The 25772-nt window shown below is 39.9% G+C and overlaps 1 protein-coding gene and 1 pseudogene across 3 annotated transcripts in view; one reads left to right on the forward strand and one right to left on the reverse strand.

Moving 5' to 3' along the window:
- The window catches only part of RFX7 (regulatory factor X7), a 79487-nt gene extending 62406 nt beyond the window's left edge, over positions 1 to 17081 (forward strand). For all 3 annotated transcript variants that reach the window (XM_045582262.1, XM_036441073.2, XM_036441089.2), the window contains 5 exons: positions 4054 to 4170; positions 5445 to 5529; positions 6366 to 6573; positions 9514 to 9809; positions 10975 to 17081. In XM_045582262.1, the coding sequence (XP_045438218.1) occupies positions 4054 to 4170; positions 5445 to 5529; positions 6366 to 6573; positions 9514 to 9809; positions 10975 to 14250 (3982 nt within the window). In that variant the 3' untranslated portion in view covers positions 14251 to 17081. The remainder of the gene's footprint in view (positions 1 to 4053; positions 4171 to 5444; positions 5530 to 6365; positions 6574 to 9513; positions 9810 to 10974) is intronic.
- Positions 17082 to 21408: 4327 nt separating this feature from the next.
- LOC118709532 lies at positions 21409 to 25520 on the reverse strand (annotated as a pseudogene).
- Between the last annotated feature and the right edge of the window lie 252 nt (positions 25521 to 25772).

The raw sequence follows: 25772 nt of genomic DNA on the forward strand, positions 1-25772 counted from the left end.
ACATGGCAAATTATTTTTTCAGGCAATGTATAGTCAAATGAGAGAAGCATGTGGAGCTTCCACATGCTATAAATTCAGTGGAAACAGAAACATTTTCTTCTTAGCACCTGTTGTGCTGTTAATTCATTTTACTGTGCTATGTCTCTTATAACACACATATTATTTGTATGCATTTATATATAAACAAATTCATATTTTGAGCAGCTTATTTATTCATATTATGTAGAAATCATAAGCAGCTTTATTTATAAAAACTTGCCAAACCTTTTCTACCCAGTTTGATATTATTTAACAAGTTTGCCTTCTCACCTGCTATGAACCATGCATGGAATCCGAGTTCTAAGCTTATATCCACCACTAATTTTGTGACATTGGAAGAGTCACCTAACTTCTCTGGGTTTTAATGTTTTTATCTAGACAATGGGGATGAAGTCTTTCATAACACAGATTCTACTATCAGTATGAGGGATCAGATTCCATTCTAATTACTCTTAATATTAAATTAGTGACTATGTGAAAACTCAGTAAATAAAGTATTTTGTTGTTGTTAATCTTCATTAGAGGATATTTTTTTCATTAATTGTCTTTTTATTTATTTTTAATATATTTTATTGATTTTTGTACAGAGAGGAAGGGAGAGAGAGAGCTAGAAACATCAATGAGAGAGTCATCGATCAGCTGCCTCTTGCACACCCCCCACTGGGGATATGCCCGCAACCAAGGTACATGCCCTTGACTGGAATCGAACCCGGGTCCCTTCAGTCCCCAAGTCGACGCTCCATCCATTGAGCCAAACCGGTTTTGGCTCATTAATTGTCTTTTTAGAGAGAGTGGATGGGAGCAGGAGACAGAGAAAGAGAAACATCAATTGAGAGAGACACATTGATTGGTAGCCTCCCACTTGTGCCTGACCAGGGCCGGGTATCCAACCTGCAACCCAAATACATGCCCTTGACTGGGAATTGAACCCATGACCCTCTGGTATGCAGACCGACGCTGTAACCATTGAGAAAACACTGGCCAAGGCTAAAGTATGTTCTTAATGAAATATTTTTTACTCTAAAATAGCCAGACTCAGATATAGTACTATAATACATATAGTATTATACTCATGATATTTCTCTCTCTGCTCCCCAGCTCCTCTTCCTCTCTCTAAAAAGCAATGGAAAAAATATCCTCATGTGAAAATAAATAAAAATGGGGCAAGGGATAAAAATTCAGATGAAATTGGATTAGTTCTGTTTGCCAAGCAAATTGATCATCTTGACACTTAACTTTGCCAATCTTATACCTACCACATCTACCAAATTAAAAAAACACATTGGTATCTATCTATCTATCTATCTATCTATCTATCTATCTATCTATCTATCTATCTATATAAAAGCCTAAGTGAATGGCCAACAGGCTGACCAGCCAGTAGCTATGATGTGCACTGACCACCAGGGGGCAGATGCTCAACACAGGAGCTGCTGAGTTGTGGTGACTTGGTAGCTAGGGTTCTTGAGTAATGCACCCGGGACCAGAGAGGAGGGAGGCTGATTCCAGGGTGTGTCACCCGAGAACCACCTTCTCACAATCTGGGACCCTTTGGGATGTCAGAGAGCCGTTTTTGGCTCGATCCCCACAGGCCAGGCCAAGGGACGTCACCGGTGCATGAATCTGCACCAGGCCTTAAATACTAATATAATGAAAAAACATCAGAATCTAAGCACAGAGAGAAAATAAGAATGAATATACTCTATCACTAGACTCATTGCCCTGCTTCTCTTTATTTGGCATCAATTTTTTAGGCCCATCTGCTCATGTTGTCATAGGAGCCAGTGCATATTGGTTTTTTTGAGTTTGGTGGGATTTTGTATATTGTTTCCTGGGGTTTTTTGGTCTTTTTGTGTCTTTCTTTAAAATTTCTTGTCATTTTATTTTTTTATTTTTATTTTTTATTTTTTAAAAATATATTTTATTGATTTTTTTACAGAGAGGAAGGGAGAGAGATAGAGAGCTAGAAACGTCAACCAGCTGCCTCTCGCACACCCCCTACCGGGGATGTGCCCGCAACCAACGCACATGCCCCTGACTGGAATCGAACCCAGGACCCTTCAGTCCGCAGACCGACGCTCTACCACTGAGCCAAACCGGTTTCGGCAAAAGTTTCTTGTCATTTTAACTATGGCATACTTAAAGTTATATCACAGTTTAATGTGATTCTTAAATCTTGTTCGTAGTGATGAGAATAAAATGGTGAACCAGATATACGGGGTGGGTAAAAAGCAGGTTTGCAGTTGTGAGTGCACAAAACGGAGTTTATTCTTGTATCGTTATTTATTGATTATTGTCTTACTCGTTTGTATTATAGCTATAAACCCTACTTTTGCCCACCCCTGAATCTGGCCACTGCCCTGATTGAGGAGACAACAAGGAAATTTGCTGTTAGATAGTTATAAGGCAGAAGAAGAAGAAAAAAAAGAGTACACTGATAGGAAATGTGGTTAGGGTGGGGCAAGAGGGCATTGCTTTAGAAGAGATCCTTTCAAAATCATAACATTTAAACTGGGACTGGAAGGATAAGAGAAATAATGGTCCAGGTAGAGGAAGCAACGTGTGTCTGGTTCCTCATTCACATTTTCTCTCTGTGCTGGTTTCAGCCTTATAGATGGCTGATCTAACTTGCTACCATAGTAGTTATGACTTAATACAGTTCATTTGAATTGTCAGCACCCAAGAATAGTCAGCCCTTCAGATTATAACTTAAATCTTGATCTCTGAACCAGAGTATTTAATTTAGCCTCAATTATATGATGTATCTAAATATGTCTGTAGAGGGAACTGTAATATGTGTTAGCTCCTTTCCGTTCTCCCTGCTTGCCAGCATTATTGGAGATGTGTTTGCTGGGCATCTCTTCCCCTCCCCACCACCAGGGGAGCAGGTTTTGGTGAGATAGGTAGGGCATAATTAAGAAAATACCCATGTCTCCAGACCTACCCCTTTCTCCTACTTCCTGAAGATCTTCCATTTCAACTGCTTGTGTTCAGGTCACTTTGGGAATGTTGCCAGGATTCTTACTCACCTGTCTATAAGATCTCAAATCCCAGTTTCAGTTAATTTTGCCCTGCCCACGAGGCCTTCCTGTTGTTTTCCTTTGTTCTTCATCCGAAATCTCTCTCTGGCTCTTCACCGCATGTCTTCATCAAGAAGTTGCTCTGGTTGATGCTAAAACGTGTGTGGGGCGGGGAGGTGGAATGAGGGGGTGACTTGACTGAAGTACTGGGAATGCCTCTGACTTCCTCTTTGGCAGGTCTCAGGTAATGGTTCTCCCAAAGGCCAGCAGGTGTTTGGAAGGCTTTGGTGGCCAGAACACACTGTGGCCTCGGCCTGCTGCTAACCTGGTGGAGGAGGGTTTGTCCTCTACCCATGGCTGGCACCGTTAGTAACAGGACACCTGGTTCCAGGAGTAATTAATTAGGACATAGTTTGTTTCCCTGGTCTCAGTTGAAGTTACTGCCTTACAAAGTACTTTTTCCTGACGATAATAAGAATGGAGGACCTTTGGACCTTCTCTCTGTGGCTTCATTTTTTCTCTTATGGGTAAATGAGAGTGTTGGTATAGATGACCTCTAGGGTCCCTTTAAGTTTTAATATGTCATGTTTCTATTTTAAACCATGTAGTAGTTTTGTCTCTAATATCTGGCATACATGTGTTTATATTGCAAATTGTCCCAGTATGTGAGCTTGATATATATGTGGGAATTTGTAGCCCTACTGTTTGAGTTGGATATACTCATTTCTGAATTCAGGGTTATACCACTAGTATCTCTTCCTGAAAGCTTCTTGGATGCTGTTGAAAGCAGCAGTACTGAATACCCAGAGAATAAAATAATCTAACTAACCCTGAGTTATCTCCAGAGAAGAATGACCTTCTAGCTGTGAAAATTGTGGTGAATCTCTTAAAAATGTGTTTTTCACTTTGTCAAACGCATCTAATTGTGTTGCAATAGCACTGTGCTGTGCAATTCCGAGTTCCGTTGCTCTAACCGGCCCTCCTTGTTTTGCAGGAGTTACTGTGACAATCTCGGTTACCACCCACTGAGTGCTGCTGACTTTGGAAAGATCATGAAAAACGTCTTTCCAAACATGAAGGCTCGTCGTCTGGGCACGAGAGGCAAATCGAAATATCCTTTACCAGGATGGATTTTCGTAATCTCTCTTAAGTTTCCACTTATTACAGATCATCTGCTCTCATGTTTCAACCAGTAACCATATTTAGAAATAAATTTGAATCTATAAATACAAACAACTCAAAAGAACTTAGTAGGATAATTGCAAATATTATTTTCCTAGCTACTTATCAACTGCAAGAGAAATAACAAATAATGGTCATTAAGATTGTGATAGATTTCATCTTATTCTATCATTGTAATGTGCTCTTACTGGTCTGATCTTTTCCTCAGTGGTGAGAAATACTGAGGCATGCCACAGTACAGCAATTGTAAATTATCAATAAAAGTGCAGAAAGGTGTTAGCTTACCTTCTTTCCTTCCTCTCATTTAGAAGCATAGGATCTCCTTTGCAAAATATATAACAATAAAAAAAAAAAAGTCTTATGGAACTTATACTGGAAGATTCCTGCTCTCTGTAGTTTTCAGCCAACTGTTTAAAGCCTGTATTACATCCAAAGCTAGGTCCCTCTTGTGATGGAGAAATACTTAGAAGCAAACAGAAAAAAGGAAATGAAAATTAAGGATTTATTAAAGTTCTTCCTACTCTTGGAAGAAGGTAGAGGGTCTCTGTATCATATTAGAAGTCCTCCTCCTCTCTCTGCTCAGCTCCTGGCCTTTTTCACAGCATAAACATTCACTGCTCTGGAGAGAGGAGAGCAAGGGGAAGGGGGAAGGCTGCTTTTCTAAAGTGGCTCCAAGTGTTCTTCAGCCGCTTGTTACACGACCCGCCCCTGTCTTCTGAGTACAGACAAAAACGTCTTGATGTGTCTTTGGCATGTTGCAGGTGATAATCCTGTGCGTTTCAGTGGAAAAAGGGAAATGAAAAGGTTAAAGCCCTTGTGACACTCAGAGTTGTTTCTGTCCTGGTGCCCTGAGCTGAAGTTTCCCTTCTCGGTTCCAGGTTTCCATCTGGGTATTTCTTTCCTTCTGACCTGTTTGTTACTGATGGCTGACACAGCTTATTAGAAACATTTATTCATTAAATTTATAACAGATGAGAATTATTTTGTTTTATTTAAGAAAGTAACATTCTGCAGACTATTCCCATTTCAAAGGAGTAAAAATCCCAAGTTTATAATATTAAGGTTTTTCTTACTGAAAACTCAGAAAGTAGATGTTATTTCATTCTGATTTTATTTTCATTTCATATATGGTTTCTTCTCAAGTGCTAATTACATAAGCAGTTCATTTAATTTGGAATACTTGAGACCTTAACTGTTCATTACATATTGCTACAGTGGACTGAGAAAAAAAGCTTTTGTTCATATGCCAACACTGCCCAATCTTGACTTTCACAAAACTGGAGATGGGGTAAGAATTCTGCCTTCTCTTTTTAATAAGTTGAATTATTCCTTAAAATCAACATTGAAATGCATACTGCACAGTCTCATTTGGATAAAACCAAGGACCAGGAACTCTGCCTTTTATTGAATAAGTGAGAAAAAAAAGTCAAATATGACTGAAAAGTGTTAGTGTATATGACTTAAGTCAACACGACTTCTGAAATTAAGGAGAACAAGATAGTACTGATGCACAGTACAGTTCTAAATGTACTGATATGTAAATATATAAAATATATATATTGTCAAGAGGAGAAATGAAGTTGTAGAGTAATAGGTATGTTATAAATATTTTTAGAATAGGGAATATGACTGGTATATTTTTATTGATGTCAGAAAAGGTTTTAGAAACATTTAAAATATCTGTTAGTCTTCGTATATGCTCACAAACATTTTTTTAAAAAATTTTTAATTGATTTTAGGAAGAGGAAGGAAAAGAGAGAGAGAAACATCAGTGATGAGAGAGAATCATTGATCAGCTGCCTCCTGCAGGCCCCTTCAGGGGATTGAGCCTAAAATCGGGGCATGTGCCCTGACCTCAAATTGAACCCTGACTTTCTGCTTCACGGGCTGATTGGGGTTACTGTAACAAGCATTTACATGGTATGTGCACAATGCTGCTGATGGCAGTGGGTACAGGCATAGGCCCTTTACTTACAAGACTGAAATGCCTGCCGACAGGTCACCTAATGATACTTAGGCCTGACGGATTTAGATCTAATTAAGAATACGTATCTTTAATGTGCTTCAGTTTAATTTCCCTGAACTTTCTCTTAAAATTTAATATTTTCTCTTCCTTTTGTTTAGTTGGAAGGACCTGAACCTTCTGGGCAGCTTCAAAATATTGACGAGGAAGTCATTTCTTCTGCTTGCCGTCTGGTGTGCGAGTGGGCCCAGAAAGTGCTAAGCCAGCCGTTCGACACAGTCCTGGAGTTAGCCCGCTTCCTTGTAAAAAGCCACTATATTGGCACCAAGTCCATGGCAGCTCTGACTGTAATGGCCGCAGCGCCACCAGGTACGCCCTAGGGCAGAACTGGCAGAAGTGTTACTGGCTTTGGAGCGGGTAGCAAAAGAAGAGTTTAGCTAAAGAACTTCTGTCTTTTCAGTAGTATTCATTTGAGTTCACTCTATTTCACTTAACACTAACTTCATATGGGTTTGTTGAGCCAACAAAAATAGTAATGATAGTCCTATTTTAAAGCATAAAGCTGTAGTTATGTATATTGCTCTTCTGAGATATGAAACATTTAAGATTTCCCACTTAACATTAACTTTTCCATTGCTGTTTTAAAATTTGAAGAGTACATATATGTACTTTTAAGTATATATGTGTACCTAAGTTAGTAAATATTAGGTAAGATTAAATTTTAAAATTACTTGAAAGACAACTATCCCAGAAACTAATGCTTATAAAAATAAATAAATAAATAAATAAATAAAAAAAACTGATCTCTGGACAATGTGTGAGATGCCTTAATCTCACAAAAATAAACTGTATTTCTGGTCATAAATTCCTAACTGGGCAGGTCATGGTGGGTAGTCATGCTCAAGGCCTATAATTTCTTTAGTAAATGGTTTTAAGCCAGATCTAGGTCATCTAGGTTAACACACCTTTGAAATAGTAGAAGTAATACCCTTGGATGGGGGTATTAAACCTTCAAAGGAGCACATAATCTTGTTAATGCTCCTATAATTCAGTCTCTGCCTTGCTTTCTCCCACCTTCATGTAGTTCCCTCCTTTTAATTTCAAATGCATAAAAGAAGCTGCAAAACTGTTATTCCCCCAGAGTAACTTGTTCCCCTGCATATGTGGTCAGTTTTGCTCAAATAAACTCAAAAATCCAAAAAATAAACTGTATGAAACATTACTATAAATAATAAGGATGGTTTTTAATATGCAAATGAGCTTTCTCATTCAAATAGAAACTTTAGAATTCACGGTATCCTTGGAATAAATAACTTCTTCCTAAATTAATAGTTATGTAAACTATCAGATTAAATTTCTAATGTCTCATTTTGGTCATACCTGATAAGCCTAAAAAAGTAATTTATGTTATTACTCTAGGAAATTATAATTTCCATGAAAAAAAGTGTTAATATGAAACTTCTTTTCCAGAGATGATTCTTCTGATTATTTATTGTAAATATCTTAAAATTTACTAAAGATTTATGTCGGCCAGAATTATAGTTTCTAAAATAACTTCACTCTTCTATCTTAATCATTTTAATAATTAATATTTTTCATTCAGTTTATACTTATCAGAAACTTTAAAGTTCTGTGGTGTGTGTGTGTGTGTGTGTGTGTGTGTGTGTGTGTGTGTGTGTTTATAATTGTTTTGTCCTTTCAACTTATGGTCAATTGAGGACCCACTTCAGCAAAATAATCTCTTTCTGGAGCCTTCTCATAATTTTTCCCATTTGCAAATACTTACACATGGGCAGGAGAGTGCTTGGGCAGCCCTGCCTAGCTAGATAGCTTGCGTGTGTCACCTCATTTGTTCTCCCGGAGGCTCTAATACCTTTGGTAGTGATTAAACTCACCTTTATCCTTTGAAGGTGAATTTGTTTTTTTATAAATTTAGTCTGTACATTATATAGAACAGGTTGTGTTACAAATGTTCTTTTGTGAGTCAGCTGCTCGGAACTCCTTTCTGTCCAGAAACCCTGGCAGGAGGATAAGACAGCTTTGAGCCTTTGGCAGGGACTTGCAAGAATGCAGGTGCCCAGAAGCCGGAGCTGAGACTCGGGGGCCAGGAGGGAGCCGTGCAATGTGAGCTAGAATTGAAGAGAAAAAAATAGTGCTTAGGTGATAAACGGGGATGAGGGCCCAAAAGATGAGTGATTTTGAGGAGTGGAAGAGAGCTCACAGTCACATCTTTCTCTCCTTCCTGTCTCCCACTCCTCAAGTTGTTAACAAAACAATGACAAGCAGAGCTAGGGCTGGGAAAGGAATGGCAAGTGTACCAGCAGGATTTCTTTTCCACTGTTTTTCACCAGCCACAGCTTACTTTCTAATGCCACACTGTGAAATTAGCTTTTAAAAAAATTGTATAATATGATCATTTTTTTTTCAAATTTATCTCTTGCCTGTTTCATCATTCCCTTTTCTCAGTGTTGATCCTCACTACTGCAGTAAAAGGTTTTTTCCGTGACACTTTTAAAATATCTTAACCTCAGTCTTATTAAGAACCTGTTCAATTTCTTATAGGTCTACTGGAATAATTAATTATACAGTAGCAGTTAAAATAGCAGTAATATCATTTTTCATGAATTTCTGGTAGAATTAAAAGCTTTCCCATACAATATTTTTCAAGATATGGATGGTTTCAGCAAATAATTATTGAGTGCCCCTCATGGGCTGAATATTAAAATCATAAAAATTCATGAATTTCTATTAGAGAGGGAGAGAAGAAAATTTCTGACATCTGATAAAATATAAAACATGCTCTCTTGGTGTTTATTTATCTGAGCTTCTGCATATTTATAGCATAACTCCTACTCTTCAAAATCTGTTATTATTGGTTGAACTATATTTTAAGGTGTCCCACTAAAACAGTATTAACAAATGTTTATAAATCGGAAGTATGCTTTAAAAATAAATTGTGAGTTAAAATTTGCTGGTTTTTGTTGCTTTGTCCAGTAGAAGGGTACATACTCAAAGAAATTGAGCTTAGAGGGAAGGTGGGTGATTGGGTGGGAAGAGATCAATCAAAGAACGTATATGTATATATGCATAATCCATGGGCACAGACAATAGGGTGGTGAAGGCCTGGAGCACAGGAGATTGGGGGGTTGGGGCAAAATAAAAGGGATCAATGGGAGAAAAGGGGGACATATGTAATATTTTCAGCAATAAATATTTTTTTAAAAATAAAATTAAAAAAAGAAAATGAGCTGTAACTGCCTTTTATGGAAGAAAGTATTAACTGTTACTCTCCTTTTTGTTTATTTTTAGGAATTAAAGGAATTGCACAGCCTTCTGCTTTTGTACCTACAGCTGAAAGTAATTCCTTTCAGCCTCAGGTGAAGACTTTGCCATCGCCTATAGATGCTAAACAGCAATTGCAACGGAAAATTCAGAAGAAGCAGCAAGAACAGAAACTGCAATCCCCTCTGCCAGGAGAATCCTCAGCAAAAAAATCGGAAGGCACTACAACCAGTGGAGTGGCCAGTCTTTCCAATGGAAACCCCGCAATCCTGTCCCCTCAGCCCATTGGCATTGTTGTGGCAGCTGTCCCTAGTCCCATCCCGGTAATTCCATTGAAGGGATTGGGCTTGGGGGTGGGGGGGGGGAATCAGTCATTTAATTTGAAAGTGGCACATGAGAAGGAGGCGGGTATAGGAGAAGATTCCCTCATACACTGGTTTTGTGACCACAGATAGATTCTGCCTTACTTGGTTGCCTTTCATGCAGAATACATATACCTTGTTGATTACAAAGTGAGCTATGACATGAACATGAGTGAGAATGCAAAGGTCCAGAATTTATGAAATATGTAAGAGATGAGTCATTTTCAGAGATTTTCATCTCTAAACCAGAGTGATGCAATTGCAAACTTTTTTTGGTTTAAACTTTTTTTGTTTTGTTTTGTTTTTTCTTTTTAACATGCAGATGGAGCAAAATTTAATGTGTGTTGATGATACTTTAACAAAAACCTAGCTCTGTGGCTTGCTGGACATAGGACATTGGGCAAGTCCCTTGGCCACTTAGCTACTTGTTTCCTTATCAACAAATAGAAGTTGTGTTTTCCTTTCCTGTCTCACACAACTGAGGTTATGATGAAAGAGGTTTTTAAAATAAGAGTGCATCTTACTAATAAGACAAGGTGGTATTTTGTTACAGATGGTATTACAAAGGAGATATTTTATCTTTTTTGTTGTTGTTCTTATCATCTTATAATGCATGAACCTCCTGTAACTATCTTCTTGCACTATTCACTGTAGAGCAAACTTGAAGAGACATTAGTTTTATATGAAACCTTCCCACAGTGGTTTAGTTACTAACATCCAAGACAGACCGTTTATAAGACAGTCTCCTGTGAGTGAGTCATCTTATTGGCACAGACTCGAATAGATAACCTTTATAGTTATGTGTTTCATCAAGATTTTTTATCTCCTCTTCCTATAATCTCCTTAAAAAAATCATTGTCTTAGCAAATATTCATTATCTTAATGTTCTTATATATTATATTTTGTAACTATATTGTGTTTATGTTATATTTATTAGAATATATGTCTGATTTTATAAAACTGATCTAGAAGAACTCTCATCTAATGTAGGAACTGTCTTTTTTCTTTTCTTTTCTTTTTAGCATAGCATTTATAAAAATGCCTTAATACTCTATAAATATGTGATTTACTGTTTATATCCTAGACTTACTAAATCTGATTTTTTTTGTTTCTCACTTCTTAATAGGTCCAAAGGACCAGGCAGTTGGTAACATCACCAAGCCCAATGAGTTCTTCTGACGGAAAAGTTCTTCCCCTCAATGTACAAGTGGTCACTCAGCACATGCAGTCTGTGAAACAGGCACCAAAGACTCCTCAGAACGTCCCAGCCAGTCCTGGTGGGGACCGCTCTGCCCGGAACCGCTACCCTCAGATCTTACCCAAACCAGCCAACACCAGCGCACTCACCATTCGCTCGCCAACTACTGTCCTCTTCACGAGCAGTCCCATCAAAACTGCTGTTGTACCCACTTCACACATGAGTTCTCTAAATGTGGTGAAAATGACAGCAATATCCCTCACACCCAGCGGCAGCAGTGCCCCTCTTAAACATTCTGCCTCAGTGAACAGTGCTACAGGAACAACAGAAGAAGCAAAGGCCTTTCCACAGATCAAGAACGGTTCTGTTGTTTCACTTCAGTCTCCTGGACCCAAGACCAGCAGTGCCGGGGGAACGTCCGCCGTGGAAGTCAAAACGGAACCGGAAATAGCCTCAGACGAGCATCCCGTACAGTGCCAAGAGAACGCCGATGGTACTAAAGCTCCTAAAACAGCGCCCAGCGCCCTTTCCGGACAGAAAAGTAATTCAGATGGAATAGTGCAAAAACCTTCGAATGAAAGTGTCACCGAGACAAAAGCAACTAAGGTCTGTGACCAGAGAACCAAATGTAAGGGTCGCTGTAATGAAATTCCACCAGGCACTTCGACAGGCAATAATCAAAGCACTATCACTCTCTCAGTTGCCACTCAGAACTTAACATTCACCAGCACCAGCTCACCATCTAATGGTGACTCAATAAATAAAGACCCTAAATTATGCACTAAAAGCCCAAGAAAGCGACTGTCTTCTCTACTGCAAGAGCCCCAGGTGCCTCCTGTAAAGAAACCAATCGTGGAACAGCTTTCTGCGGCTTCCATAGAAGGTCAGAAACCAGGCAGTATTAGGAAGGACCAGAAGGCTTCGCATTCAGGGCAAGCAGAAAGCTCAGCAGCAGGTGCTCCGATGCCTAGCATGGCATCAATAAACGTCAACTCACACGTGATGGCAAACACACCCCTGAATTCTTCTGCCCTTATTACCAGTGACTCAGCTTTGGAACAGCAAACACCATCATCATCTCCAGACATAAAAGTAAAACTTGAAGAGAGTGTCTTTCTCTTGGACAGCGATTCAAAAACAGATGGCAGCTTTAATCCAAACGAATGGCAACAGATCACTAAGGATTCTGGGTTTGTGTCTGCTGCCTGTGAACAACAGCACGATGTCAGTGTTATGACACTTCCCGAGCACCCTGATATCAATGACCTAGAGAAATCTGTCTGGGAACTAGACGGACTGCCACAGGACACATACACCCAGCAGCTCCATAGCCAGCTCCAGGAATCTTCTCTGAACCCAATACAAGCACAGTCTTCAGATCAGTTACCTCTGCAGTCCGAACTGAAAGAGTTTGAGCCTTCCGTTTCCCAGACAAATGACAGCTACTTTCCTTTTGATGACGAACTCACACAAGACAGCATCGTGGAAGAGCTGGTGCTTATGGAGCAGCAAATGTCAATGAACAATTCTCATTCTTACGGTAACTGTTTGGGAATGACCCTCCAGAATCAGTCGGTAACTCCAGGAGCTCCAATGTCATCTCACGCCTCCAGCACCCACTTCTACCATCCAATCCATAGCAATGGCACTCCGATCCACACCCCCACCCCCACCCCCACCCCTACTCCGACCCCTACCCCAACCCCGACCCCAACCTCGGAAATGATTGCTGGGTCTCAGAGTCTGTCGCGGGAGAGCCCCTGCTCCAGGCTAGCCCAGACCACACCTGTGGATAGCGCTCTAGGGAGTAGCCGACACACACCCATCGGCACTCCGCATTCTAACTGCAGCAGCAGTGTCCCTCCCAGCCCTGTTGAATGCAGGAATCCATTTGCATTTACCCCTATAAGCTCCAGTATGGCTTATCACGATGCCAGCATTGTCTCAAGCAGTCCTGTGAAACCGATGCAAAGGCCCATGGCCACACACCCTGACAAAACCAAGCTTGAATGGATGAATAATGGGTATAGTGGGGTTGGTAACTCATCAGTTTCTGGCCACGGCATCCTCCCAAGCTATCAGGAGCTAGTGGAAGACCGTTTCAGGAAACCTCACGCTTTTGCTGTGCCTGGACAGTCTTATCAGTCCCAGTCCAGACATCATGACACTCACTTTGGTCGTTTGACTCCTGTCTCTCCTGTGCAGCATCAAGGTGCCACCGTAAATAACACCAACAAGCAGGAGGGGTTTGCAGTCCCTGCCCCTCTTGATAATAAAGGAACTAATTCATCTGCCAGCAGCAACTTCAGATGCCGGAGTGTGAGCCCTGCTGTTCATCGCCAACGTAATCTTAGCGGGAGCACCCTCTATCCAGTGTCTAATCTCCCCCGATCTAATGTGACCCCCTTTGGAAGCCCAGTCACCCCGGAAGTTCACGTTTTCACAAATGCTCACACAGATGCATGTGCCAACAACATAGCTCAAAGAAGTCAGTCAGTCCCATTGACAGTCATGATGCAGACAGCCTTCCCGAACGCTCTTCAGAAGCAAACGAACAGTAAAAAGATAACCAGTGTTCTGTTGAGTAAACTGGATTCTGACAATGATGATGCAATGAGAGGTTTGGGCATGAACAACCTGCCCTCCAATTACACAGCTCGGATGAATCTCACTCAGATTTTGGAAACTTCCACTGTTTTCCCTAGTGCCAATCCTCAGAATATGATCGATTCCAGCACTTCTGTCTATGAATTCCAAACACCATCTTACCTCACCAAAAGTAATAGCACCGATCAGATCAGTTTTTCTCCTGGAGATAATCAAGCACAATCAGAAATCGGAGAGCAACAGTTGGATTTCAATAGCACTGTCAAAGACCTGCTGAGTGGCGACGGCTTGCAAGCCAACCAGCAGCTGGTGGGTCAGGTGGCCTCTGACCTCGCGAGCACTGCACCCGATTTCTCTAGTGACATCAGGTTGTCTTCTGAGCTCTCAGGCAGCATCAACGATTTGAACACGTTAGACCCAAATCTGCTGTTTGATCCAGGCCGTCAGCAGGGACAAGATGATGAAGCTACACTGGAAGAATTAAAGAATGACCCGTTATTTCAGCAAATCTGCAGTGAATCCATGAGCTCTATGACTTCGTCGGGTTTCGAATGGATAGACAGCAAGGACCATCCTACTGTTGAAATGTTGGGTTAAATTGTGTTTTATAATATGTAGCACACTGTATCTAAAGACATATGTATTGTATTTGTCTTAATGGAAGTGCCTCCCGCAGCAGAAACACTTACTATTAATTGTGACATTTTCAGAGTTTGCTGCAGAAGTGGTTTCTTCTTCAATAGGAAATGGTTAGACTCGCCTCAGTTCTTAAGAAGTTTCTGGAAAGACAGTAGGCTGTAGAAGAACAATTATTAGGTTTTAAATTTTATAATGTTCCCCATTTTAATCACATTGTTTGCTAGTAAACATTTGACTAACCAGCTTTTACAAGAGCAGTCTAGATCTTTATTTTGTATAAGTTCATTTTAATTAATCAGTCAGTCTGCACAGAACTTAGAGGAAACCATTGATTTTAGACATAAGCTTTTTGTTGTTGTTGGCATTATCTTTTAGATATGAAATCATAGATAAGGTGAATTGTAGGCAAGAAGTTCTTCCTTGAAACAGGGATAATATTCAGGTTACTTTAAGTATTTAGGCTTGAAGCATAGAGCTACTGTAGAATGAGAAATCTCTAGGACTTTCTGGGACTTCAGTACCATTTGCACCTGCAATGAAGGGCTTAAATAGGAAAAATATAACGAAAAATTCAATATTAATTTAAGGAAAGCAAAAGCTGCACTATAAATTTTCAAAGAAAAAACTAGTAGCCATTTATATTTGTGACCTTGCATTAATCTTATTTTAAAAGTTGATTTTAATATGAAGCCAACATACATTCACATACAAACACACAAAACAGACAACTCCAAGCATTGTAATTTAATAGAATAAATATAAACATGTTAAAAATTATTTTATGTTTATTATTTGGTAACTGAAGCAGGGGAATTGAGAAGGACAATGAAGCATTTTCTGTTTCATTACAATGGCTGCATGCACATATTAAAATTCTATTTAAAATTTATTTTCAAGTTTTAATTATAATATCCTTAAGTCCTCAACTTAGCAACTGACTCCGTCACTCCTCCTGAATGTGGTAATACTGTTTGATCATGAGACCTCTTTGAGAACAAGCAGGAGGGAGGTAACATAAAAACCTGAACAAAAACATTTCACCACCTGAGGTCTGAAGCCTCAAACCTTTATATTTGTGATAAAACAAAGGGGGATATCAATAGTACTTGAAGAAGAGGAGCATTTTATTACATGCTTAATTTATTTATTGTGATAACCACAATTGCAAAATAAGCGCTCAGGATTTGTTTTAAAATGTTTCTCTCCATGGCTCCCATTTTGTTTTATGAATAATTGTTTATGAATTTCACATTGACACAAATCTGCTCACTAGTTGACAGCTCTGTTTAAACTGTTTTCAAGATTACTTTGAGAAAGATTTAAAAATTGCCATTAGGTTTCCAAGCTAACATTAAACCATTGTTATTCTACCTTGAACCTAGCTAAGTTTTCCTTTACCTCAATTAGTAAGTCAATCAGAAGACTACAATCAGTGACTGTTTAACAATTGTGATGAAGGGTTTAATTTAATAAGGTTTCATTGTTCACTAAATTTGCAAGGTAGGGTCTTAATATATTTCGATAAATGGTGCTAGGGTTGGCTCACAGGTTTATATATCGTTATGTCCTAGTTATTGGCATTTGTGTATGTTTGCTGTTATCTTGATTTAATGATCTGTTAGATATTTTTTTCTTGATGCTAGTTATTTCTTCACTGTACATTGAGACACAGCACTACTGCACACCAAAGTATGCAATACCCAAAGGAAATTGTGCGATTTCTTACAACAAATGATGGGAGCCTTTCTATAAGAGATACTCTGAAAAGGAGATTTTGAGGCCATTCTAATCCCATGTTTACATTATTAGCTTCCTACTAATATAAAAATAATGGAAATTTTTTGATAAAAAAAAATATAAAAACTGGAGGATTTTTAACCCCTGTACAGTATTGCAGCAAACACTTTAAATTTGGTTGAATTCGTCCAGCAAACTTTCTGGGGTTCATATATTGCACTAAATTTGTTGAACCTGTGGTAGGCACATCTCTTAGGATAAATGCAACCAATACAGTCCACAGATTAAACTTTTTAAATGTGTTTCATTATGAAAAGACAAAATGTCATCAAAGTGACAGATAAAATTGTCTTATGTAGCAATGTGCATTGATCTCAATGAGATATTTCTATTTCTTATTCTCTTACATGAGAATATTACAGCAGGAAGAATTAAGTTTAGTTTGCTTCACCATGTTAATACATGATCACAAAATGTGCATGAGTGTTATTGACTTATCTTGTACAGTACTAGGTATTCCTGTAACCACTTTTTTTTTTTTTTCTTGGCTGTATTGGAACTGGTTCAGTGTTAACCAGGCAAGCATAGTTATTCAAAAGTTATTTACTTTTTTATGTTTACTAATTCTGCTTAGTTATTGTTGAATATGTTCTCTTTTCAGGTTATTTTCGTTGTTTTGATGTTTAAAACATTTTGCATACTGTTTATCATGATAAAACTTCATGAAGTAAATAATTTTGCATATAATTGCAATAAGCACTGACTTTTGAACTGAAAAGAAGGAAAGTGTTTTGTGCAGTGCATCTGAGGTTCATATAAGAGTCTTGTACTATAATGTGCTTAACTACACCATACATGACAAAAACAAGCCCTGTTTCATGTTTCATTTAGTGCAAAGTCAGATTTCCCCAAAGTTTTGTTGTCTGTTGTACCTGCTAAAACTACAGTAGTTGAATATTGCAGTAGCATTTCAGTTCTCTTTTTTTATTGAAAGTGCTCTAAAATTGTTTTTTAAATGTTTTCAAACTCAATTAAAAACATTTTATATTAAACTGACTGGATCTTAAGGTGATTTATGGGATCTATTTTACTAGTATATAGGCAGCATGCCATTTTATATACAGATCTGATGCCATTCTTCCTTCGAGCTCAGGAAATGAATTAAAAATTAGTACAAGGCACAATAATGCTGCTAATCTCTCTGCTATTAATCCAGCGGGATACACCACTCTTACTCATCAGAACTGTGCTGTTCACTTAGGATTTATTACCAAGGAATGGCACATGGCATAGAGTTGTATGGTGTCTCCCCCCCAAAATTTTTTTTTCCCTCTGGCTCATCCATAGAATGTTTGCTTTGAAGTGTTAGCCTGTGGAGCTTTGAAAAGAAAAATAATGGGGGGAGAAGGAGATGGGAGACTTTTAAAGCACAATTGTATTCAAAAGTCATTCAGGCAAACCCGAAATACAGATGGTAAGTAATGAATTTGTATATCATAACCTGAGCTGTAGGTCTGGAAGCAGGAAAGAGTAGTCAGAAATTTCAACTCCTACAGAGTAATGAAACCAGGGTCAGGATTGAGACTCCCCTTAAAACGGATGAAGCAACATAACTTGTTATAGGGACTGTGACCTATTATAGCCAGGGCCTGAGCTAAACAGCCTGCTTGTCTGTGTAGGTCTGTGATCGCCCTTCTGCCACCACAGGCCTGGAGCCCTGAGTGGACGAGTGGTGGAAGCAGTTATAAAAGAAAGAAGAGGGATTCAGAAGGAGGAGGTGAAGAGCAGGAAGACTCCCAACTGATGAGCCTCAAACCAAAATTCTGAAGAAAACGAAACCAATCCTAAGAATGGTAATCAGCAATCACTCAAGATAAAAATAATGAACTAACTAGATGTTAATTTAAAATAGGTATTTTAGGATTATCAGCGACAGTGGAAAAATTTTAAATACTCAAGAACAGATAAACAAGAAACAAACTATACTAATAAAAGAGAAAAATGCAAATTGACCAAACCTTCGCTATGCTCACAGCCAATCAGAGTGAGTATGTAAATTAACTCAACAAAGATGGCGGTTAATTTGCATACCTCAAGGGAGGGAGGAGTGAAAACTAAAGACAGCTTAGAAGGAAGAGGGAGGAAAAGTGGAAAGCAAGGTAGCTGCCAGAGGGAAAACGCAGACGGGGTAGGGCAGGTGGCAGTGGCCGCTTGCAGGAATCTTCCTGCAACGGGCTCCTAGAGGATATAATAAATCAGTATGAAAGCGGGAACAGGAAGGGGTTATATAACACTTGAGGTGCTTTTGGTTGCTAGTAATAAAACCTAACAGACTAAAACCATAAGGACAGTTATTTTTAGCTTAAGAATTTTGGAAGAAGCAAATGCTATATTTCTGTTCCATCATCTTCAACTTTGTTTTCCTGTGTCTATTGCCTTGTGTTCAGGATGGCTGCCGCAGCTCCAAATACTACATCTTTATACATTCCAAACAAGCTCTCAAGCTTCTATCAGAAAAAAGATCCTGGAATCTCCTGTCCCACCCTCCAAGCCCCATTTAGTCTTATTAGACAAAACAAGGTCAAAAGCCAATTAGCTTAGGTTCTTGATTCTGTATTGCAGAGAGCTCACTTCCTTGAGTTCCAATGGACAACAGTGTGGTGATTATGGGGTAGGGTGTGTGATGGGGGATAAATGGTGATAGGAGACTTGACTTGGGGTGGTGAACACAATACAGTGCACATATTATGTGCTGTAGAATTGTGCACCTGAACCCTGTATAATTTTATAATTTTATCTTCCATAAGCTAGGAAAATAATGGGGACTTAAAATCTTGTGCCTACCTTTAGTGATGCTCAGTTTTGTGAATAACTAATAACGTATTCTTTAAGAAGTGCTGCCTGGCCAGTGTGGCTCAGTGGTTGAGCATCGACCTATGAACCTGGAGGTCATGGTTCAATTCCCAGTCAGGGCACATGCTCAGGTTGTAGGGCTTGCTCTCTTGTAGGGCCATGCAGGAAACAGCCAATCAGTGATTCTCACTGATGTTTCTCCTCCCTCTCTGAAATCAATAAAATTATTTTTTTTAAAAGAAAGAAGTGCCAAGTAGAGGTATATATAATATGTTATGTAGTGAAAAGGGTGAGAATTCACACTAAGGAACCAAGAACAGGACAAAAGAAGATTTTCAGGAAGGACGACGTTTAGAAGGAGACTGTTGGTAAAGTGTGAACTGGTATTCGGCCTTCCCTCTCTGGGTTGAAAAATAAACCCAATTGCTTCAGCACCTGTCACCATAATAGACAAACAAAATTTTGATTTTGTTATGTCTGTAAAGTAGAGGTTGATTTTGATGTACATTGCTGTAAGTGTATTTTTAATCATTAGAATTAACAAATTTGTGGATGGGCTTATTTATCAACCTATACATATAAAACCCTAAGCGACCATTCAACTGGCAGCTATGACATGCACTGACCACCAGGAGGCAGACGCTCAACGCACAATCGTGCACCAATGGGGTCCCTCGGCCTGGCCTGCAAGGATCGGGCTGAAACCGGCAGTCCAACATCTCCCAAGGGCCCCCAGATTAAGAGAGGGTGCAGCTAGGCCTCCAGACCCCACCATGCACAAATCTGTGCACCAGGCCTTTAGTAGTATATAATGTGAAATTTTTAAAATGTATTTGACCAGCTCTGGAACTATAATATGCTTATAAGGGTAGAACTTGGGGGATTGGAGGGGAGACTAAAAACCCTACAAGTTTTCTAAATAGGTTTTATATCTAGTACTTAATTTTAGAGAGAAGGAAAAATAATTTTATACATTAAATATATCATGAGAATGGTATTACTATATATATGGAATATTTAGACTTGCATTAGACACTATTAAATGCTTTGCTTATATTCTCAGTACCTCACTGTAACAATTCTGAAAGAATACTGCTTTTCAGATTAAAAAAGTTTAGCTCAGAGATTAACTGGAGGGGTAAAAGCTAATAACAGGAAGACCTGGGGTGAATTTGGTCCCAACGCCTAGTTCTTAACCATTACGCAATACTGAAGATACTTGTTCAGGCTACAGATTTTATTTTGGTGGCTTCTTTGAAATTTCCATTCTGGTTTAAAATTTATGATTAAATTTGATTGTATGGGGACTTTATTTCTTTTTAACCCCTAATTCCTATATCTTTTGTGCTTCCTTTTAATTTTTGTTGCTTTGGGATTTTACCTATATTTTATAGTTTTTCTCTAAATTATTCACGTTCTCCCCCTTCACCCCCATGGAAGTATATGACATAACATTGGAAGTCAAGGGAGAAATAAGATTTAAATACAATATTTTGTTTTATAGCTTATTAAGCACATTTCTTAGATGTATACTTAATCACATTTTATTGAATATGATTAAGTCCACATATAGGTTAATAAATTTATATAGGTTTAAGATATCCAATTCTATAATACATCATCTGTTTTGTGTGTGTTCATCTCCCCAAGTCATGTCTCTTTCCATCACCTGCCCCGTTTCCCCTCTCCTGCCTCCCCCCATCCCCATTTCCCTCTGATGAGGGCCATACTGTTCTGTTGTCGATGCAGTGTGGGTGGTTTTTTGTTTGTTTTTCTTTGCTTAATGCCCTTCACCTTTTTCACCCAGCCCCCTTCCATTCTGACAGCTATAAGTCTGATTCTATTTTATTTGTTAGTTTATTTTGTTCATTAGATTCCACATAGAAGTGAATTCATATTTTTAAACCGCTTTTAAATTTTCATTCAGAGTTTAAAAAAAAAAGATTTGTTTGTTGAACAAATAATAATGTGTCTAAAAATGTCAGGCTCTGTGCCAAGTGCTGGAGAAGACACCTGCCATTTTGAAATTTTGCAAGATAACGAGGAAGATGCAATGAGGTCACCGTCGCAGAGAGCATCCACTAGTAGCATTCTCCTAGCCATCTGCAAGATAGCCTGCCTCCTCCAGCTTCCCTGGAGTTACGTGGAGCCACTTGCCAAGTAGCCCAAAGAAGGCCATCAAAAGGTGTGTTAAACGTGCTTGCCTGCCTTCCTCCCTGCTGGCTGGGATGCACGTATGAAGCCTTAGAACTCTGATAGGCTGCCGTGGACCTTGAGGTGACACCACATGCTGAGGATGATGGAGTAACTACATAGAAAGAGCCTGGGGCCCTGAGGACTGGGGGAAGGGGCCTAATAGTGCCAACTGTTTTACATGAGAGAATTTAATTTCTGGTGTAAGCCATAATTAATGCAAATTCAGTCTTTTTTTTTAGCATTTAAAATATTTTAATTGTAATGAGAACATTTTCTCACCATCTTTAAATAAGAATGATTCGCACTTTTTAAGCTGAAAGAGCTCTGGCATTAGGACTTACTTGCTTCCTGGTCCCTGGGCCTTGGACACCGCCTCACTGCCAGCGCCCCACGCTCTGGAGGAAGGGGTGAGCCACGTCCTCCTGTGTCGGAAGTCCTTGCAGCAACCTCGGGGGCTTGGTCCTTATCAAATGCTTAACCACTTTTTTAACCAGTTTTTGCATTCACTGAAGGATGTTCTTAGGAACTTGAGGAGTATGAACTTTTTCTAATCCAACCATCTTTATTCCATTTTTTCCCCAATAGGGTTGTCTTTTTGTATTTTTTTATTCTGCGTACAGGATATGAGAGTGCTGTGGATCCCCACCATATTTTCATGATCTGCAGGGGAAGGCTGAAACGCTTCATCTGGAATTCTCGACTTGGTACATGTATGACGAATCCAATCTGTACAAATGGAGACACCACACCTTTTGTCACAGTGTGTAGTCTGCCTGGCAGGCTCTGAAGGATTGAGAGCAAAATGCTGGCCCTGCCGAAACCGGTTTGGCTCAGTGGTAGAGCGTCGGTCTGCGGACTGAAAGGTCCCAGGTTCGATTCCGGTCAAGGACATGTACATTGCGGGCACATCCCCGGTGGAGGGTGTGCAAGAGGCAGCTGGTCGATGTTTCTCTCTCATCGACGTTTCTAGCTCTCTATCTCTCTCCCTTCCTCTCTGTAAAAAAATCAATAAAATATATTTTTAAAAAAATGCCGGCCCTGTGGGTGGTGACTGTCCTCTGCAGAGGCAGCGGTTGCTAAATGCTGTTCAGTCTGTACTTACCACTGACAGGAAGCTGAGCCTGGGAAAGATCACCAAGTGCTACACACATCTGCCCACAAATGTATATTCTCACCAACCCAGCCTGCAGCAGGTCTTAAACAGTCATGAGGAATGTTAGATTAGCATGAGGATCGTCGAACAACGATGGATTCCCCATCATGGGACATGGCATCTCTTTTTTATTGTGACTGATAAGCAGGAGAGCATCGTAGAATACTCTGAATTAGCACAGCATTTGAATACTGTTCCCTAGTTGTCCCCCAAAAAGATAAAGATAAAATTAGGTGGCTTATAAGCTGCTTAAACAGCAAACAAAAATTAATGAAAGAAATTGAAAGGCAATATAGGCGTGTTAGTTATTGGTGTCAGAACTGGGTTTAAGTCTCAACTGCCAGTTATAACCATGACCCTGGGTAGGTTAGAGAAATTAGAGCCATCTGATCCATCTGGAGAGCATCTTCTAGGGTGAGCCACATGGTTCCGGACCTTATTTGTGCCAACATCTTGAATGAAGACACACAAAAATTGCTGCAGCAAATATTGTGAGTTGGTTAGCTCAATTTCATCCCAGCCTCTTCCTGGCGTGCAGATCCTGGGAAGCCAAACGACAGTTTTTAGACTTGCTCACAGCAGAGTTCTGGATGTGAATATCATTCCTCTCCTTGATGCATTGTTGAAAGATTTGGAGTATGAAAATGAAGCAGAAGCGGTCCTTCTACCTACCCCCTTTTGAGGACTTTTCTTGCAAGCAAGGTCCTAGTGACGGAGCTTTTCAGCAGCAGTGTCCTGGGTCCATTCTTGAGATTCTTAGGTTCTAAGGTTCATGTTCCAGTGCCAAGTCACCGGTTCTGTGAATGGCAAGATGCCGTCGAGTAGTGGCAGTGATGGGAGCAGCTTTCTGGTCTGGCTTCCTGGTCTCCAGTGGTTCCAGGTATGGGGATGCAATCAGTAAAATCCAGAGTCTGGGAAACTCCATTGATCAGTCAAGTTTTTTTTTTTTTAACAAATACATTTAAGGGGTGGGAGCAATGGAAGGGGAACCTGTAGAGTAAAAGGTACTTTTAAAAAGTCTATTAAAGTTCATATTACATTTAAAAAATATAAATAAAGAAACTAAAATATAATGTTTAGGGATGCACTAATAGGTGATAAAATATAAAGAAAAGCAAAGTAATGATTACCATAAAAAGCACCGTAAGTGGACACACCGAGGGCTCCTGGGATGACTGCCCAAGTTCTAACTCCTCACAGGTAGGCCAGGGTTACAGAAGTTTGCTTACAATAATTTATTAAGGTATTTTTTATGTGGCTTTCTATATCTTATATTTTTCAGTTAAGTGGTATGTTGAAGATTGACAATTATAAGAAAATTTGCTGTCTGGCTGGTATGGTTCAGAAGCTGAGCCTCGACCTACGAACCAGGAGGTTCAGTTCCCGGTCACAGCACATGCCCGGGTAGTGGGCGTGCAGGAGATAGCTGAGCAATGATTCTCTTTCATCGTTGATGTTTCTATCTCGGCAAACTGTGGCTCTCGAGCCACATGTGGCTCTTTGGCTCCTTGAGTGTGGCTCTTCCACAAAATACCATGGCCTGGGTGAGTCTATTTTGAAGAAGTGGCATTAGAAGAAGTTTCAGTTTTAAAAATTTGGCTCTCAAAAAGAAATTTCAATCGTCGTACTGTTGATATTTGGTTCTGTTGACTAATGAGTTTACCAACCACTGCTCTATCCTTCTCCCTTCCTCTCTGAAAGCCGTAAAACATTTTTTAAAAAAAAGAAAATTTGCCTTTCCTATATCCTCTATATTTAAGATAACCAAATATCCATACTTGATACAGAAAATTTTTCTTTAGTAAAAAATTCCAGGTAATCAGTGAGGAAAGAGGATAAGATTACTGAATCAATACTTCACAATACTTCACAATCCCTATTGAGGGGGAACCCTTTGCCCCAGCCTGTAAGATAAGAAGACTCCTGTGGACTCTACGATAGTATTCTTTGTACTTTGTATGTACAAGCATGTATGTGTCCATATCCCCCCTCTTCCATTGTATGCCTCAAGCACCAAGTCCAATGGCTTGTCTATGGCAGGGGCACTATCCTAGTTTGCCAAATCGAATTGCCACTAATGCTTTGAAATAGGGTTTCTCAAGAAGGCACAAAATATTAAGCTAAGAAATTGTCATCCTTCATCAGAGCAATAAATAGAACATTTTTATTATCTAATACCTCTTTCCTATTCGAAGACAATGAAGTAAATCTTAGATCCCAATTGTCTATAGCCAAGATGCCTGCTTGGAGATCTGTACGGGGAGACAGAGATGTGTTTGCATTCTGAAATATGTTAATCTCCTTGCCAAGCACAGCAGATGGCCTCCCTTACTGCTTGTAACAAAATTTTTAACTGATTTGACAATAGCCTTATGGTCTTTCTGGTCGGATGCCAAATATTTGCATTAAACAAACCTTTGATTAAGCTACTATTTTATTGTGTGAGTCTGCAAATGGAAACATTCTCAGATCCAACTGAATTCCAATAAAAATGTAATCTTTTTCTATTTCTATTTTTAATTCGGTGACTGGAGTCAACTGTGGTCTTTGCAAAATTATGCTATATTAACCTATAGTTTTTAAATTAAAAAGTTCTTTGGTAAAGGAAGTCTTGAGTGAGGCGAGTGTTTGCATTTGCAGATCAGAAGTGCTGCTTTTTTCGTGTCTGCGTGAGGGGGTCCGAAACAGGTGAAGTGGGCTCTGCCTCCAGGAAGGGAGGGAGCGGAAGGCTCCCATCCATCGAGCACTGTGTCCAGTACCTTCATCTAACTGTTCCAGAAAGCTCAGGCCGATTTGGGGCTTTGAGCATAATCACAAAGTGAGGGCGAGCTCCTCCTGCTTCTCAAAGGTCTGCTGCCCACCCACGGGAAACTCCGGTTCTCTGGAGGCCCTCGCTGCAAACCCCTCCTGTGTCTGCCCCTCTCCACTGGTCTACACGTTTTTATCTCATCACTTATTCCCTGATTCCTGGATCTTTAGAGCTGATCTCTTAGAGAGGTTAGATCACTCTCCCTCCTTGCTCAGATGGAAAGACAGGGTTTGGAAGTCGAGACAGTCCTTACTCCGCCTGGCCGAGGCCCAGTCCTTTTTCCACAACAAATCCAGGGCCTCCCTGAGAAGGCGCAGGGGAGGTGAGCGGAGATGAAGCAACCCACGCGTACAGTGGACTGTGACTTGCAGCTGTGAGCACCCTGAGCGGCGAGGCCTCTCCTCCTGCTGGCCGCTTCCCTCCACACCTGCGCTTCTGGGTCTTGGCCTTCCTCCAACCACCTTTGTACCTGGACAGCATTCCGTGAAGTGTGTGTGTGAGTTGTGGGTGAGGACAGATCCCAGCGAAGAGACGTCCATCAAAACAAACTCATATTTGGTTCCTTTTCTCTGTTCTAGAGGCAGAGATGCCCAAGCAAGATGGCCTTCCTGCATAGGGATGCCTGGTTATTCACCGGGTGTCTTCAGGAGAGGAGCTACAGTCACCCTCTGCCTGGAAACAAGCCAGCTGGTTTCTGCCCAGGTCCACGACATCACCCATTCATGGCTCATT

Source organism: Pipistrellus kuhlii, unplaced genomic scaffold (assembly GCF_014108245.1).
Source record: "Pipistrellus kuhlii isolate mPipKuh1 unplaced genomic scaffold, mPipKuh1.p scaffold_m20_p_1, whole genome shotgun sequence".
Lineage (NCBI taxonomy): Eukaryota > Metazoa > Chordata > Mammalia > Chiroptera > Vespertilionidae > Pipistrellus > Pipistrellus kuhlii.